This window comes from Procambarus clarkii, chromosome 5 (assembly GCF_040958095.1).
Source record: "Procambarus clarkii isolate CNS0578487 chromosome 5, FALCON_Pclarkii_2.0, whole genome shotgun sequence".
NCBI classification, from domain to species: domain Eukaryota; kingdom Metazoa; phylum Arthropoda; class Malacostraca; order Decapoda; family Cambaridae; genus Procambarus; species Procambarus clarkii.
Window position 1 is genome coordinate 50,037,584 of NC_091154.1, and position 15,611 is coordinate 50,053,194.

At 53.4% G+C, this 15,611-nt stretch overlaps 1 protein-coding gene across 1 annotated transcript in view; it reads left to right on the forward strand.

Annotated features, from left to right (window-relative positions):
* The window catches only part of LOC123747568 (ankyrin repeat and KH domain-containing protein 1-like), a 69,283-nt gene extending 59,041 nt beyond the window's left edge, over window positions 1-10,242 (forward strand). Inside the window, exons 3-6 of the mRNA XM_069304423.1 lie at window positions 8,261-8,564; window positions 8,662-9,218; window positions 9,744-9,898; window positions 10,029-10,242. Coding sequence (XP_069160524.1) covers window positions 8,261-8,564; window positions 8,662-9,218; window positions 9,744-9,898; window positions 10,029-10,242 — 1,230 coding nt within the window. The remainder of the gene's footprint in view (window positions 1-8,260; window positions 8,565-8,661; window positions 9,219-9,743; window positions 9,899-10,028) is intronic.
* The last annotated feature ends 5,369 nt before the right edge of the window (window positions 10,243-15,611 follow it).

Here is a 15,611-nt window from a genome sequence, read left to right on the forward strand (position 1 = left end):
CTACACAATATTGCACTTAATTGCTTTAATCCCAGCAAGCACCGCACTGCACAATATCGCACTTAGTCACTCTTGAGCACCGCACAGGACGTATAACGTCACAATCGTCACATAGGGGGAATTATATACAGGGATTACGCCACTTCACCACCCCTGTCAAACATACTTAACAAGGGGACGGATCCCGCTGGGGATGCCAATTATGTTACGGCCCTCTCGGGACGCAACGGGGTTCTTACTCTGATGTTGTTAGAGGAAGTTGTATCCGACCCCAAGCCAGTAGTGGCTTTCAAGGAATGAGATCCGTGACGCAATAAACTTAACAGGGGAAGGGAAAGAAAGTTAAGAACTTAAGACTATAATTTTCACCATCACCAAATAAATAATATATAAAAGAGTGCACAGGGGGAGGGGTATTAACACTGTACAAGGGAATCGTCTTCGTACTGAAGAATCGCACAATCGTCTTCTCCTGAAGACTCTGGTTCAACTCTCTCGGTGCTGAGTCCTCGGTGCTTTTGTGGCCACACAACGAATCCTCTGAGAAGCTGAGCCTACCCTTGGCCACAGGTCAGCCAAAACACAGGTCCACTGGGGGCATCGCCGTGGAGGCCGTCAACCACACGTCCAGCGGGTCTGCTGGCAGGTTCCGGATCAGCAAGGCTGGTCAGGCCGCTCCACGAACGATATAAGGGTAACGCCCTAGACAGGAGCCTCGTGTGATACTACAAATCACTCTCCTGTCCTCAATACCCCAGTGGATAATCGTCTCCAGCAGTCGGTCCCGGGTAATCCTTCTACTGCCACTCCACTGGCAGGGTAACACCACAGTGTTCTTCCGGGGGACGACTTCACAGCAGCTGCAGCAAAGCACAAGGTATGGAGACAGCTGCCTTGGGTAGACTGACTCAACTTCCATCACAGCAGTCCCATGTCGACTCTGTAAGCAGACACGTCATCAACAACAGGGACACTAAAACACCTCACTTACAGGCTCAGACACAAACGCCCGACATATCCACTCCATAGATGGCGTTGTAGTCTGAGCACCACCTCACCAGAGGTCAGCAGCGGCGGTGTTGAGTGCTGAACGGGACTGGAAACTGGCTCTCGTAGCTAGTACACGTCGTCCTCGCCAGGTGTCGTCGTCCGTTTGGAGGGGGTTTCGGGAGCTGACCCATAGATGGCGCGGTAGTCACTGCTCCGTGCTCGGACGTCGAATCCGGGTTCGTAACAATGTGATGCTCCGCCTGGACTACAGTAGCCATGTGATGCTCCACCTGGACTATAGTAGCCATGTGATGCCCCGCCTGGACTACAGTAGCCATGTGATGCTCCGCCTGGACTACAGTAGCCATGTGATGCTCCGCCTAGACTACAGTAGCCATGTGATGCCCCACCTGGACTACAGTAGCCATGTGATGCTCTGCCTGGACTACAGTAGCCATGTGATGCTCCGCCTGGACTACAGTAGCCATGTGATGCCCCACCTGGACTACAGTAGCCATGTGATGCTCTGCCTGGACTACAGTAGCCATGTGATGCTCCGCCTGGACTACAGTAGCCATGTGATGCTCCCACCTGGACTACAGTAGCCATGTGATGTCCTGCCTGGACTACAGTAGCCATGTGATGCTCCGCCTGGACTACAGTAGCCATGTGATGCCCCACCTGGACTACAGTAGCCATGTGATGCTCCGCCTGGACTACAGTAGCCATGTGATGTCCTGCCTGGACTACAGTAGCCATGTGATGCTCTGCCTGGACTACAGTAGCCATGTGATGTTCCGCCTGGACTACAGTAGCCATGTGATGCTCCCACCTGGACTACAGTAGCCATGTGATGTCCTGCCTGGACTACAGTAGCCATGTGATGCTCCGCCTGGACTACAGTAGCCATGTGATGCCCCACCTGGACTACAGTAGCCATGTGATGCTCCGCCTGGACTACAGTAGCCATGTGATGCCCCGCCTGGACTACAGTAGCCATGTGATGCTCTGCCTGGACTACAGTAGCCATGTGATGCTCCACCTGGACTACAGTAGCCCTGTGATTCTCCGCCTGGACTACAGTAGCCATGTGATGCTCCGCCTGGACTACAGTAGCCATGTGATGTCCTGCCTGGACTACAGTAGCCATGTGATGCCCTGCCTGGACTACAGTAGCCCTGTGATGCTCCGGCTGGACTACAGTAGCCATGTGATACTCCGCCTGGACTACAGTAGCCATGTGATGCTCCACCTGGACTACAGTAGCCATGTGATGCTCCACCTGGACTACAGTAGCCATGTGATGCCCTGCCTGGACTACAGTAGCCATGTGATGCCCCGCCTGGACTACAGTAGCCCTGTGATGCTCTACCTGGACTACAGTAGCCATGTGATGCTCTGCCTGGACTACAGTAGCCATGTGATGCCCCGCCTGGACTACAGTAGCCATGTGATGCTCTGCCTGGACTACAGTAGCCTTGTGATGCTCCGCCTGGACTACAGTAGCCATGTGATGCTCCGCCTGGACTACAGTAGCCATGTGATGCTCCCGCCTGGACTACAGTAGCCATGTGATGCCCCACCTGGACTACAGTAGCCATGTGATGTCCTGCCTGGACTACAGTAGCCATGTGATGCTCCGCCTGGACTACAGTAGCCATGTGATGCCCCACCTGGACTACAGTAGCCATGTGATGCTACGCCTGGACTACAGTAGCCATGTGATGTCCTGCCTGGACTACAGTAGCCATGTGATGCTCCACCTGGACTACAGTAGCCCTGTGATTCTCCGCCTGGACTACAGTAGCCATGTGATGCTCCGCCTGGACTACAGTAGCCATGTGATGTCCTGCCTGGACTACAGTAGCCATGTGATGCCCTGCCTGGACTACAGTAGCCCTGTGATGCTCCGGCTGGACTACAGTAGCCATGTGATACTCCGCCTGGACTACAGTAGCCATGTGATGCTCCACCTGGACTACAGTAGCCATGTGATGCTCCACCTGGACTACAGTAGCCATGTGATGCCCTGCCTGGACTACAGTAGCCATGTGATGCCCCGCCTGGACTACAGTAGCCCTGTGATGCTCTACCTGGACTACAGTAGCCATGTGATGCTCTGCCTGGACTACAGTAGCCATGTGATGCCCCGCCTGGACTACAGTAGCCATGTGATGCTCTGCCTGGACTACAGTAGCCTTGTGATGCTCCGCCTGGACTACAGTAGCCATGTGATGCTCCGCCTGGACTACAGTAGCCATGTGATGCTCCCGCCTGGACTACAGTAGCCATGTGATGCCCCACCTGGACTACAGTAGCCATGTGATGTCCTGCCTGGACTACAGTAGCCATGTGATGCTCCGCCTGGACTACAGTAGCCATGTGATGCCCCACCTGGACTACAGTAGCCATGTGATGCTACGCCTGGACTACAGTAGCCATGTGATGTCCTGCCTGGACTACAGTAGCCATGTGATGCTCTGCCTGGACTACAGTAGCCATGTGATGCTCCGCCTGGACTACAGTAGCCATGTGATGCTCCCACCTGGACTACAGTAGCCATGTGATGTCCTGCCTGGACTACAGTAGCCATGTGATGCTCCGCCTGGACTACAGTAGCCATGTGATGCCCCACCTGGACTACAGTAGCCATGTGATGCTCCGCCTGGACTACAGTAGCCATGTGATGTCCTGCCTGGACTACAGTAGCCATGTGATGCTCTGCCTGGACTACAGTAGCCATGTGATGGTCCGCCTGGACTACAGTAGCCATGTGATGCTCCCACCTGGACTACAGTAGCCATGTGATGTCCTGCCTGGACTACAGTAGCCATGTGATGCTCCGCCTGGACTACAGTAGCCATGTGATGCCCCACCTGGACTACAGTAGCCATGTGATGCTCCGCCTGGACTACAGTAGCCATGTGATGCCCCGCCTGGACTACAGTAGCCATGTGATGCTCTGCCTGGACTACAGTAGCCATGTGATGCTCCACCTGGACTACAGTAGCCCTGTGATTCTCCGCCTGGACTACAGTAGCCATGTGATGCTCCGCCTGGACTACAGTAGCCATGTGATGTCCTGCCTGGACTACAGTAGCCATGTGATGCCCTGCCTGGACTACAGTAGCCCTGTGATGCTCCACCTGGACTACAGTAGCCATGTGATGCCCTGCCTGGACTACAGTAGCCATGTGATGCCCCGCCTGGACTACAGTAGCGTTGTGATGCTCTACCTGGACTACAGTAGCCATGTGATGCTCTGCCTGGACTACAGTAGCCATGTGATGCCCCGCCTGGAATACAGTAGCCATGTGATGCTCTGCCTGGACTACAGTAGCCTTGTGATGCTCCGCCTGGACTACAGTAGCCATGTGATGCTCCGCCTGGACTACAGTAGCCATGTGATGCTCCCGCCTGGACTACAGTAGCCATGTGATGCCCCACCTGGACTACAGTAGCCATGTGATGTCCTGCCTGGACTACAGTAGCCATGTGATGCTCCGCCTGGACTACAGTAGCCATGTGATGCCCCACCTGGACTACAGTAGCCATGTGATGCTACGCCTGGACTACAGTAGCCATGTGATGTCCTGCCTGGACTACAGTAGCCATGTGATGCTCTGCCTGGACTACAGTAGCCATGTGATGCTCCGCCTGGACTACAGTAGCCATGTGATGCTCCCACCTGGACTACAGTAGCCATGTGATGCTCCGCCTGGACTACAGTAGCCATGTGATACTCCGCCTGGACTACAGTAGCCATGTGATGCTCCACCTGGACTACAGTAGCCATGTGATGCTCCACCTGGACTACAGTAGCCCTGTGATGCTCTACCTGGACTACAGTAGCCATGTGATGCTCTGCCTGGACTACAGTAGCCATGTGATGCCCCGCCTGGACTACAGTAGCCCTGTGATGCTCTACCTGGACTACAGTAGCCATGTGATGCTCTGCCTGGACTACAGTAGCCATGTGATGCCCCGCCTGGACTACAGTAGCCATGTGATGCTCTGCCTGGACTACAGTAGCCTTCTGATGCTCCGCCTAGACTACAGGTGCCATGTGATGCTCCGCCTGGACTACAGTAGCCATGTGATGCCCTGCCTGGACTACAGTAGCCATGTGATGCCCCGCCTGGACTACAGTAGCCCTGTGATGCTCTACCTGGACTACAGTAGCCATGTGATGCTCTGCCTGGACTACAGTAGCCCTGTGATGCCCCGCCTGGACTACAGTAGCCATGTGATGCTCTGCCTGGACTACAGTAGCCTTGTGATGCTCCGCCTGGACTACAGTAGCCATGTGATGCTCCGCCTGGACTACAGTAGCCATGTGATGCTCCCGCCTGGACTACAGTAGCCATGTGATGCCCCGCCTGGACTACAGTAGCCATGTGATGCCCCGCCTGGACTACAGTAGTCATGTGATGCTCTGCCTGGACTACAGTAGCCATGTGATGCTCTGTCTGGACTACAGTAGCCATGTGATGCTCCGCCTGGACTACAGTAGCCATGTGATGCTCCGCCTTGACTACAGTAGCCCTGTGATGCTCCGCCTGGACTACAGTAGCCATGTGATGCTCTGCCTGGACTACAGCAGCCATGTGATGCTCTGCCTGGACTACAGTAGCTATGTGATGCTCTGCCTGGACTACAGTAGCCATGTGATGCTCCACCTGGACTACAGTAGCCATGTGATGCTCCCGCCTGGACTACAGTAGCCATGTGATGCTCCACCTGGAATACAGTAGCCCTGTGATGCTCCGCCTGGACTACAGTAGCCATGTGATGCTCTTCCTGGACTACAGTAGCCATGTGATGCTCTGCCTGGACTACAGTAGCCATGTGATGCCCCGCCAGGACTACAGTAGCCATGTGATGCTCCGCCTGGACTACATTAGCCATGGGATGCTCTGCCTTGACTACAGTAGCCATGTGATGCCCTGCCTGGACTACAGTAGCCATGTGATTCCCTGCCTGGACTACAGTAGCCATGTGATGCTCCGCCTGGACTACAGTAGCCATGTGATGCCCTGCCTGGACTACAGTAGCCATGTGATGCTCCGCCTGGACTACAGTAGCCATGTGATGCTCCGCCTGGACTACAGTAGCCATGTGATGCCCCGCCTGGACTACAGTAGCCATGTGATGCCCCGCCTGGACTACAGTAGCCATGTGATGCTCTGCCTGGACTACAGTAGCCCTGTGATGCTCCACCTGGACTACAGTAGCCATGTGATGTCCTGCCTGGACTATAGTAGCCCTGTGATGCTCCGCCTGTACTACAGTAGCCATGTGATGCCCCGCCTGGACTACAGTAGCCATGTGATGCTCCGCCTGGACTACAGTAGCCATGTGATGCCCCGCCTGGACTACAGTAGCCATGTGATGCCCTGCCTGGACTACAGTAGCCCTGTGATGCTCTGCCTGGACTACAGTAGCCATGTGATGCCCCGCCTGGACTACAGTAGCCATGTGATGCTCTGCCTGGACTACAGTAGCCATGTGATGCTCCACCTGGACTACAGTAGCCATGTGATGCCCCGCCTGGACTACAGTAGCCATGTGATGCCCCGCCTGGACTACAGTAGCCATGTGATGCCCCGCCTGGACTACAGTAGCCATGTGATGCTCTGCCTGGACTACAGTAGCCATGTGATGCTCTGCCTGGACTACAGTAGCCATGTGATGCCCCGCCTGGACTACAGTAGCCATGTGATGCTCTGCCTGGACTACAGTAGCCATGTGATGCTCCACCTGGACTACAGTAGCCATGTGATGCCCCGCCTGGACTACAGTAGCCATGTGATGCTCTGCCTGGACTACAGTAGCCATGTGATGCTCCGCCTGGACTACAGTAGCCATGTGATGCCCCGCCTGGACTACAGTAGCCATGTGATGCCCCGCCTGGACTACAGTAGCCATGTGATGCCCCGCCTGGACTACAGTAGCCATGTGATGCTCCGCCTGGACTACAGTAGCCATGTGATGCTCTGCCTGGACTACAGTAGCCCTGTGATGCTCCACCTGGACTACAGTAGCCATGTGATGTCCTGCCTGGACTACAGTAGCCCTGTGATGCTCCGCCTGGACTACAGTAGCCATGTGATGCCCTGCCTGGACTACAGTAGCCATGTGATGCCCCGCCTGGACTACAGGAGCCATGTGATGCCCCGCCGGGACTACAGTAGCCATGTGATGCTCCGCCTGGACTACAGTAGCCATGTGATGCTCTGCCTGGACTACAGTAGCCATGTGGTGCTCCGCTTGGACTACAGTAGCCATGTGAGGCTCTGCCTGGACTCCAGTAGCCATGTGATGCTCGCGCCTGGACTACAGTAGCCATGTGATGCTCCGCCTGGACTACAGTAGCCATGTGATGCCCCGCCTGGACTACAGTAGCCATGTGATGCCCCGCCTGGACTACAGTAGCCATGTGATGCTCCCGCCTGGACTACAGTAGCCATGTGATGCTCCCGCCTGGACTACAGTAGCCATGTGATGCCCCGCCTGGACTACAGTAGCCATGTGATGCTCCTGCCTGGACTACAGTAGCCATGTGATGCTCAGCCTGGACTACAGTAGCCATGTGATGCCCCGCCTGGACTACAGTAGCCATGTGATGTCCCCGCTTTGACTTTTGCTGACTTTGACTGTTGCTGACTTTGACTGTTGCTGACTTTGACTGTTGCTGACTGTGACTGTTGCTGACTTTGACTGTTGCTGACTGTGACTGTTGCTGACTTTGACTGTTGCTGACTTTGACTGTTGCTGACTTTGACTGTTGCTGACTTTGACTGTTGCTGACTGGTCTGATGCATAAAGTGGCCACTTGGTTGGTGGTTGTTGCTTAAGGTGGTCGTAGACTGGACGAGCTTTTAATGTAACTGTTAACTGGCTGTCAAGATTATTATTGTCTAGGTTGCTTTATTTCTTTGGCTCGAGTCATGAAGTTTGTCGTTAGGTTGTTAATTAATGGTAATGTGTTTAATTGGTTAATCTCTTTATCTCCTACACCGTTACCCAACCACTTGGGCTGGACGGTAGGGCGACGGTCTTGCTTCATGCAGGTCTGTGTTCAATCTCCGACCATCCAAGTTATTGAGCATCATTACTCCCCCCCCCCCCCCATACCATCCCAAATCCTGACCCCCTCCCAGTGCTACATAGTCGTAATGGCTTGGCGCTTTCCCCTGATAGTTCCCCCTTCCCTTTTATAAACTTAGTCGTTCCTGCGCCGTTATCAGTGACCACTGTCATCCTGCAGGACCTGGTGGCGGGAGTCCGTAGTGGTGACCAGGTGCTGGTGTTGGCCGCCCTCGCCCAGGGTGCTGACACCTCCGTCACGGTGGTGGCCCCTATTACCCAAGTGCCACTCTGCATGTTGAGCGTGGCGGCTGCGAAGGGTCACACTCACCTGGTGCCTCACCTGCTGGCGGCGGGACTCCCTGTGGAGGGTTCAGGGGAGTCCTCCTACACACCTTTACACTGGGCGGCTTGCAGCGGTCATGACCAGGAGGTGAGGCAGCTGCTCAGCGCCCAGGCTCACCTGCAGGCCAGGGATGATGATGGTGAGTACCACAACACATGCTGCAGTATGTTGTATTATAATGTTCTAAGCATGTTTGTGTATGTTGTGTGTAAGCCTCAACATAACCGGTGTTACAGGTGCGACCGCACTACATGTGGCAGCGCAGAATGGTCATGAGTCGTGTGTGGTGACGCTACTTGGTGCCGGCGCTGACCCTGACTCTCGGGACGACTATGGTCGGTCACCACTGCACTGTGCTGCCGTAGGTAACCACACAGGTGTTGTGCAGGTGTTGCTGACAGCTGCCGGGTGTGACCGTCACGCAGTAGACGAGGACGAGGAGACAGCACTACACCAGGCAGCGAGGGGCGGAGGTCTGGAGGCAACACAGTGCTTGGTGGCGGCCGGCCTCGACCCTCACGCCAGGAACATGTGGGGATACACACCTCTGGACGTGGCGAGGCTGGCGGGTCGTGTCCGTGTGGAGTGGTGGCTGAGGAAGCTGCCTCGCCCCCACCCTGCTGCTGGGACACCCACGCTGCCTCGCCCCCACCCTGATGCTGGGACACCCACGCTGCCTCGCCCCCACCCTGATGCTGGGACACCCACGCTGCCTCGCCCCCACCCTGATGCTGGGACACCCTCGCTGCCTCTCCCCCACCCTGATGCTGGGACACCCACGCCGCCCTTAATGGTAAGTATTCTTGTGGAAGCATCTAGCTTCCGTTGCAAACCGTTAAGAATGTCTAATTCCTCCCATTTCTTCATCCCAGTTGGCTCCCCATTTTCCCCTCTTGTTTGCCTTGCCTCCTCCTCCCCTTCTCACCCATTTGCCTCTCCGCAAGTTGGTGGACTGGTGGAGGGAGTGACGTGGACATTCCTGCCTGGGACGACCCGTGCAGGTGATGGACTCTGGGAGGGGCCTGACAGCTGAGTGGACAGCGCTTTGGATTCTTAGTCCTGAGGTTACGGGTTCGATCCACGGTGGAAGCGGAAACAAATGAGCAGTTTCTTTCACCCGGATGCTCCTGTTGACCTAACAGTAAATAAGTACCTGGGAGTTACAGCTGCTACGGGCTGGTTCCTGGGGGTGTGTGTAACAAAAAATGCTAGGCTTGCAATCAAGATAGCCAGAGATCCCCATTATAATGATTTTGAAAAGATAAAACTGAGTTCTGTGCTACTTTCAGAGGGAAACTGATGCATGAAATGGCATCAGAGATCAGTGTGCTACCTGGAAGAACTTCACCTGCTTGAACAAGCCCGTGAGCTCATGCCTGTAGAGAGGTTACCTCCCAGAGTGGATGACTCATGCAGAATCATCATCAATGAAATGGCAACGAAAAAGTCTAACATGATAACTCAAGAAATGAGGCAATATTATCTGGAGGAAGTCTATAAACAATTAGTTAGATCAAATCTACACTGATGGGTCATCTACCCCTGACAATGGCAGGGCTGGTGCAGCATACACTTTAAATAGGAATAATGCTTTACAACGCAGAAAAGAAGGAAAAGCCCGTATTGAGAACTTTGCTTCTTCAACACAAGCGGAGCTAACTGCCACTGTTATGGCGTTAAGATTCCTTGAACGATGCACTAACGGTACAGTAATCTGCACTGACTCTAAAGCAGTGCTACAGAGTCTTACTGAAAACCTGCCGCTGTTCTTAACTCTGACGGCCGCTGTTCTTAACTCTGGCGGCAGCTGTTCTTAACTCTGGCGGCAGCTGTTCTTAACTCTGGCGGCAGCTGTTCTTAACTCTGGCGGCAGCTGTTCTTAACACTGTTGCCGCTGTTCTTAACTCTTACGGCCGCTGTTCTTAACTCTGGTGGCGGCTGTTCTTAACTCTGGCGGCCGCTGTTCTTAACTCCTACGGCCGCTGTTCTTAACTCTGGTGGCCGCTGTACTTAACTCTGGTGGCCGCTGTTCTTAACTCTGGCGGCCGCTGTTCTTAACTCTGGTGGCCGCTGTTCTTAACTCTGGTGGCCGCTGTTCTTAACTCTGGTGGCCGCTGTTCTTAACTCTGGTGGCCGCTGTTCTTAACTCTTACGGCCGCTGTTCTTAACTCTGGCGGCCGCTGTTCTTAACTCTGGCGGCCGCTGTTCTTAACTCTGGTGGCCGCTGTTCTTAACTCTGGCGGCCGCTGTTCTTAACTCTGGCGGCAGCTGTTCTTAACTCTGGCGGCCGCTGTTCTTAACTCTGGTGGCCGCTGTTCTTAACTCTTACGGCCGCTGTTCTTAACTCTGGTGGCCGCTGTTCTTAACTCTGGTGGCCGCTGTTCCTAACTCTTACGGCCGCTGTTCTTAACTCTGGCGGCCGCTGTTCTTAACTCTGGCGGCCGCTGTTCTTAACTCTGGCGGCCGCTGTTCTTAACTCTGGCGGCCGCTGTTCTTAACTCTGGTGGCCGCTGTTCTTAACTCTGGTGGCCGCTGTTCTTAACTCTGGCGGCCGCTGTTCTTAACTCTGGTGGCCGCTGTTCTTGACTCTGGTGGCCGCTGTTCTTAACTCTGGTGGCCGCTGTTCTTAACTCTGGTGGCCGCTGTTCTTAACTCTGGCGGCCGCTATTCTTAACTCTGGTGGCCGCTGTTCTTAACTCTTACGGCCGCTGTTCTTAACTCTGGTGGCCGCTGTTCTTAACTCTGGTGGCCGCTGTTCCTAACTCTTACGGCCGCTGTTCTTAACTCTGGCGGCCGCTGTTCTTAACTCTGGCGGCCGCTGTTCTTAACTCTGGCGGCCGCTGTTCTTAACTCTGGCGGCCGCTGTTCTTAACTCTGGTGGCCGCTGTTCTTAACTCTGGCGGCCGCTGTTCTTAACTCTGGTGGCCGCTGTTCTTGACTCTGGTGGCCGCTGTTCTTAACTCTGGTGGCCGCTGTTCTTAACTCTGGTGGCCGCTGTTCTTAACTCTGGCGGCCGCTGTTCTTAACTCTGGTGGCCGCTGTTCTTAACTTTGGTGGCCGCTGTTCTTAACTCTGGTGGCCGCTGTTCTTAACTCTGGTGGCCGCTGTTCTTAACTCTGGTGGCCGCTGTTCTTAACTCTGGCGGCCGCTGTTCTTAACTCTGGTGGCCGCTGTTCTTAACTCTGGTGGCCGCTGTTCTTAACTCTGGTGGCCGCTGTTCTTAACTCTGGTGGCCGCTGTTCTTAACTCTGGCGGCCGCTGTTCTTAACTCTGGCGGCCGCTGTTCTTAACTCTGGCGGCCGCTGTTCTTAACTCTGGCGGCCGCTGTTCTTAACTCTGGTGGCCGCTGTTCTTAACTCTGGTGGCCGCTGTTCTTAACTCTGGTGGCCGCTGTTCTTAACTCTGGTGGCCACTGTTCTTAACTCTGGTGGCCGCTGTTCTTAATTCTGGAGGCCGCTGTTCTTAACTCTGGTGGCCGCTGTTCTTAACTCTGGTGGCCGCTGTTCTTAACTCTGGTGGCCGCTGTTCTTAACTCTGTCGGCCGCTGTTCTTAACTCTGGTGGCCGCTGTTCTTAACTCTGGCGGCCGCTGTTCTTAACTCTGGTGGCCGCTGTTCTTAACTCTTACGGCCGCTGTTCTTAACTCTGGTGGCCGCTGTTCTTAACTCTGGTGGCCGCTGTTCCTAACTCTTACGGCCGCTGTTCTTAACTCTGGCGGCCGCTGTTCTTAACTCTGGCGGCCGCTGTTCTTAACTCTGGCGGCCGCTGTTCTTAACTCTGGCGGCCGCTGTTCTTAACTCTGGCGGCCGCTGTTCTTAACTCTGGTGGCCGCTGTTCTTAACTCTGGCGGCCGCTGTTCTTAACTCTGGTGGCCGCTGTTCTTGACTCTGGTGGCCGCTGTTCTTAACTCTGGTGGCCGCTGTTCTTAACTCTGGTGGCCGCTGTTCTTAACTCTGGCGGCCGCTGTTCTTAACTCTGGTGGCCGCTGTTCCTAACTCTGGTGGCCGCTGTTCTTAACTCTGGCGGCCGCTGTTCTTAACTCTGGTGGCCGCTGTTCCTAACTCTGGTGGCCGCTGTTCTTAACTCTGGTGGCCGCTGTTCTTAACTCTGGTGGCCGCTGTTCTTAACTCTGGTGGCCGCTGTTCTTAACTCTGGTGGCCGCTGTTCTTAACTCTGGTGGCCGCTGTTCTTAACTCTGGTGGCCGCTGTTCTTAACTCTGGTGGCCGCTGTTCTTAACTCTGGTGGCCGCTGTTCTTAACTCTGGCGGCTGCTGTTCTTAACTCTGGCGGCCGCTGTTCTTAACTCTGGCGGCCGCTGTTCTTAACTCTGGTGGCCGCTGTTCTTAACTCTGGTGGCCGCTGTTCTTAACTCTGGTGGCCGCTGTTCTTAACTCTGGTGGCCGCTGTTCTTAACTCTGGTGGCCACTGTTCTTAACTCTGGTGGCCGCTGTTCTTAATTCTGGAGGCCGCTGTTCTTAACTCTGGTGGCCGCTGTTCTTAACTCTGGTGGCCGCTGTTCTTAACTCTGGTGGCCGCTGTTCTTAACTCTGTCGGCCGCTGTTCTTAACTCTGGTGGCCGCTGTTCTTAACTCTGGCGGCCGCTGTTCTTAACTCTGGTGGCCGCTGTTCTTAACTCTGGTGGCTGCTGTTCTTAACTCTGGTGGCCGCTGTTCTTAACTCTGGTGGCCGCTGTTCTTAACTCTGGTGGCCGCTGTTCTTAACTCTGGTGGCCGCTGTTCTTAACTCTGGTGGCCGCTGTTCTTAACTCTGGTGGCCGCTGTTCTTAACTCTGGTGGCCGCTGTTCTTAACTCTGGTGGCCGCTGTTCTTAACTCTGGTGGCCGCTGTTCTTAACTCTGGCGGCCGCTGTTCTTAACTCTGGTGGCCGCTGTTCTTAACTCTGGCGGCCGCTGTTCTTAACTCTGGTGGCCGCTGTTCTTAACTCTGGTGGCCGCTGTTCTTAACTCTGGCGGCCGCTGTTCTTAACTCTGGTGGCCGCTGTTCTTAACTCTGGTGGCCGCTGTTCTTAACTCTGGCGGCCGCTGTTCTTAACTCTGGTGGCCGCTGTTCTTAACTCTGGTGGCCGCTGTAAAAAAACACTTTGTGCGGATCAGGACTCCGCCCGGAGTCCTGTTTCGCCTACCCGCTTCCGCGATGTGGACATAAAATGATGTCCTGAAAAAAATATTTGTATAAAATTCAATTTTAATCCGATTTACTTTGGGTTTGTTTCAAACTGTGCGCCATGAGGCTCTCTTTCTCACCACTAGGCTGCATGGTACAATAAGTTCATGAAAGGTGTGGACCACTTCGATCAAATGGTATTACCATTTTACCAGGAAAACTCACAAGTGGACCTAAAAGATAACGTTTTATTTCCTGCAAATGGCAAAAATAGCTAACATTGCTACAGTTCCACGAGTTGGCAAATTGGGCCCTATTGTGCTGGAAGATTGGCCTCAAACAGCAACAGTATCTCAACACTTGCGGCACGCTCCAGACATAAATGATGACCCAGGTCCTGCCTATGCTGACGCCATGCAAACTCCTGGACCATCTGGTGTGAGGCGGCCTTTGTTCACTTCAACACCTCAAGCTGAAGCAGCAACCGAATCAGAACCCGAGATGTCTGGCACACTGCCATTTGACGAGACGGTTTTGTGACCTGACTCAAATGTTGAACCTCCAGCGATTCAGTTGATTCTGAAATTCGCATGAACTACAAACTGAAACGAGTATTTTGATACCAGAATGAACACTGTATCACATAAACTGCCATAAGTAGACTCGAACCTTCATAGATTTTTTTTTGGGTGTAGCGTGTGTCTGCATGAGTGTCCCAAACGGGTTGCAGGTGGGTGACTTTAGCCGTTTATACTGGTAATGCTTCCCCCATATCATATATTATATGCATATGTCTGTTTAGGGAATTTTATTCCGATCAATGTACAACCAAAAATAACTGTGTATAAACTTGACGAACATAACAAAAGTAAAAACATTTCGTGTGTGTTTGACGTTCACTGATATGTTCCAGCGTTGTTTTATATTTGGCGCTATTCTATCTTAGGATTTGTTGATCTTTTTTACCTACGGGCTCATAGAACATTCTATTGCGAACACATTGACACAAACATGAATGACGTACATAGAATAATAATGTCAGGAGAGTGAAATAAGTATAAACTTTCAAAGCGCAGTATCGCACATGTGTCGTCCCGTCATCGATACCGGGTAACAATTTCACCACTTCCCACACTCTTGCGGGCGGGCCGCAATCATTATTTTACGCTTATATTCATATCACCGTGTTGGGAATTTCATTGCGAGTCCATTGATACCAAAATTAACGCTGTAGGACAAGTGTGGAGGTGATAACATCCCAAGAGTAAAAACATTTTGTTGCTGTTGGGCGCTCACGGCGAGTCATCTTCGTAGTTATTTATTTGGTGCTGGTATCCCTATACGTTTTGTGACTTTTTTTACTGATGTTCTTCTAGAGAATTTTATTGCGAACATGTTGGTACCAAAATGAAATACGTTGCTCGAGAACTAAGGTCAAGAGAGTAAAAAGAGTATACACATTTTTGTTTTTACACATACACAGCAAAAACGCCAGCACAAATACCATTTTTTTTTTACCTTCCCAGGGCGCGCGAACTCTGGTGGCCACTGTTCTTAACTCTGGCGGCCAGTGTTCTTAACTCTGGCGGCAGCTGTTCTTAACTCTGGCAGCCGCTGTTCTTAACTCTGGCAGCCGCTGTTCTTAACTCTGGCGGCCAGTGTTCTTAACTCTGGCGGCAGCTGTTCTTAACTCTGGCAGCCGCTGTTCTTAACTCTGGCAGCCGCTGTTCTTAACTCTGGTGGCCGCTGTTCTTAACTCTGGCGGCCAGTGTTCTTAACTCTGGCGGCAGCTGTTCTTAACTCTGGCAGCCGCTGTTCTTAACTCTGGCAGCCGCTGTTCTTAACTCTGGTAGCAGCTGTTCTTAACTCTGGCGGCCGCTGTTCTTAACTTTGGCAGCCGCTGTTCTTAACTCTGGCAGCCGCTGTTCTTAACTCTGGCGGCCGCTGTTCTTAACTTTGGCAGCAGATGTTCTTAACTCTAGTGCCGATGTTCTTACCTCTGGCGGCCACTGTTCTTAACTCAGGCGGCCGCTGTTATTAACTCTGGTGGCCGCTGTTCTTAAC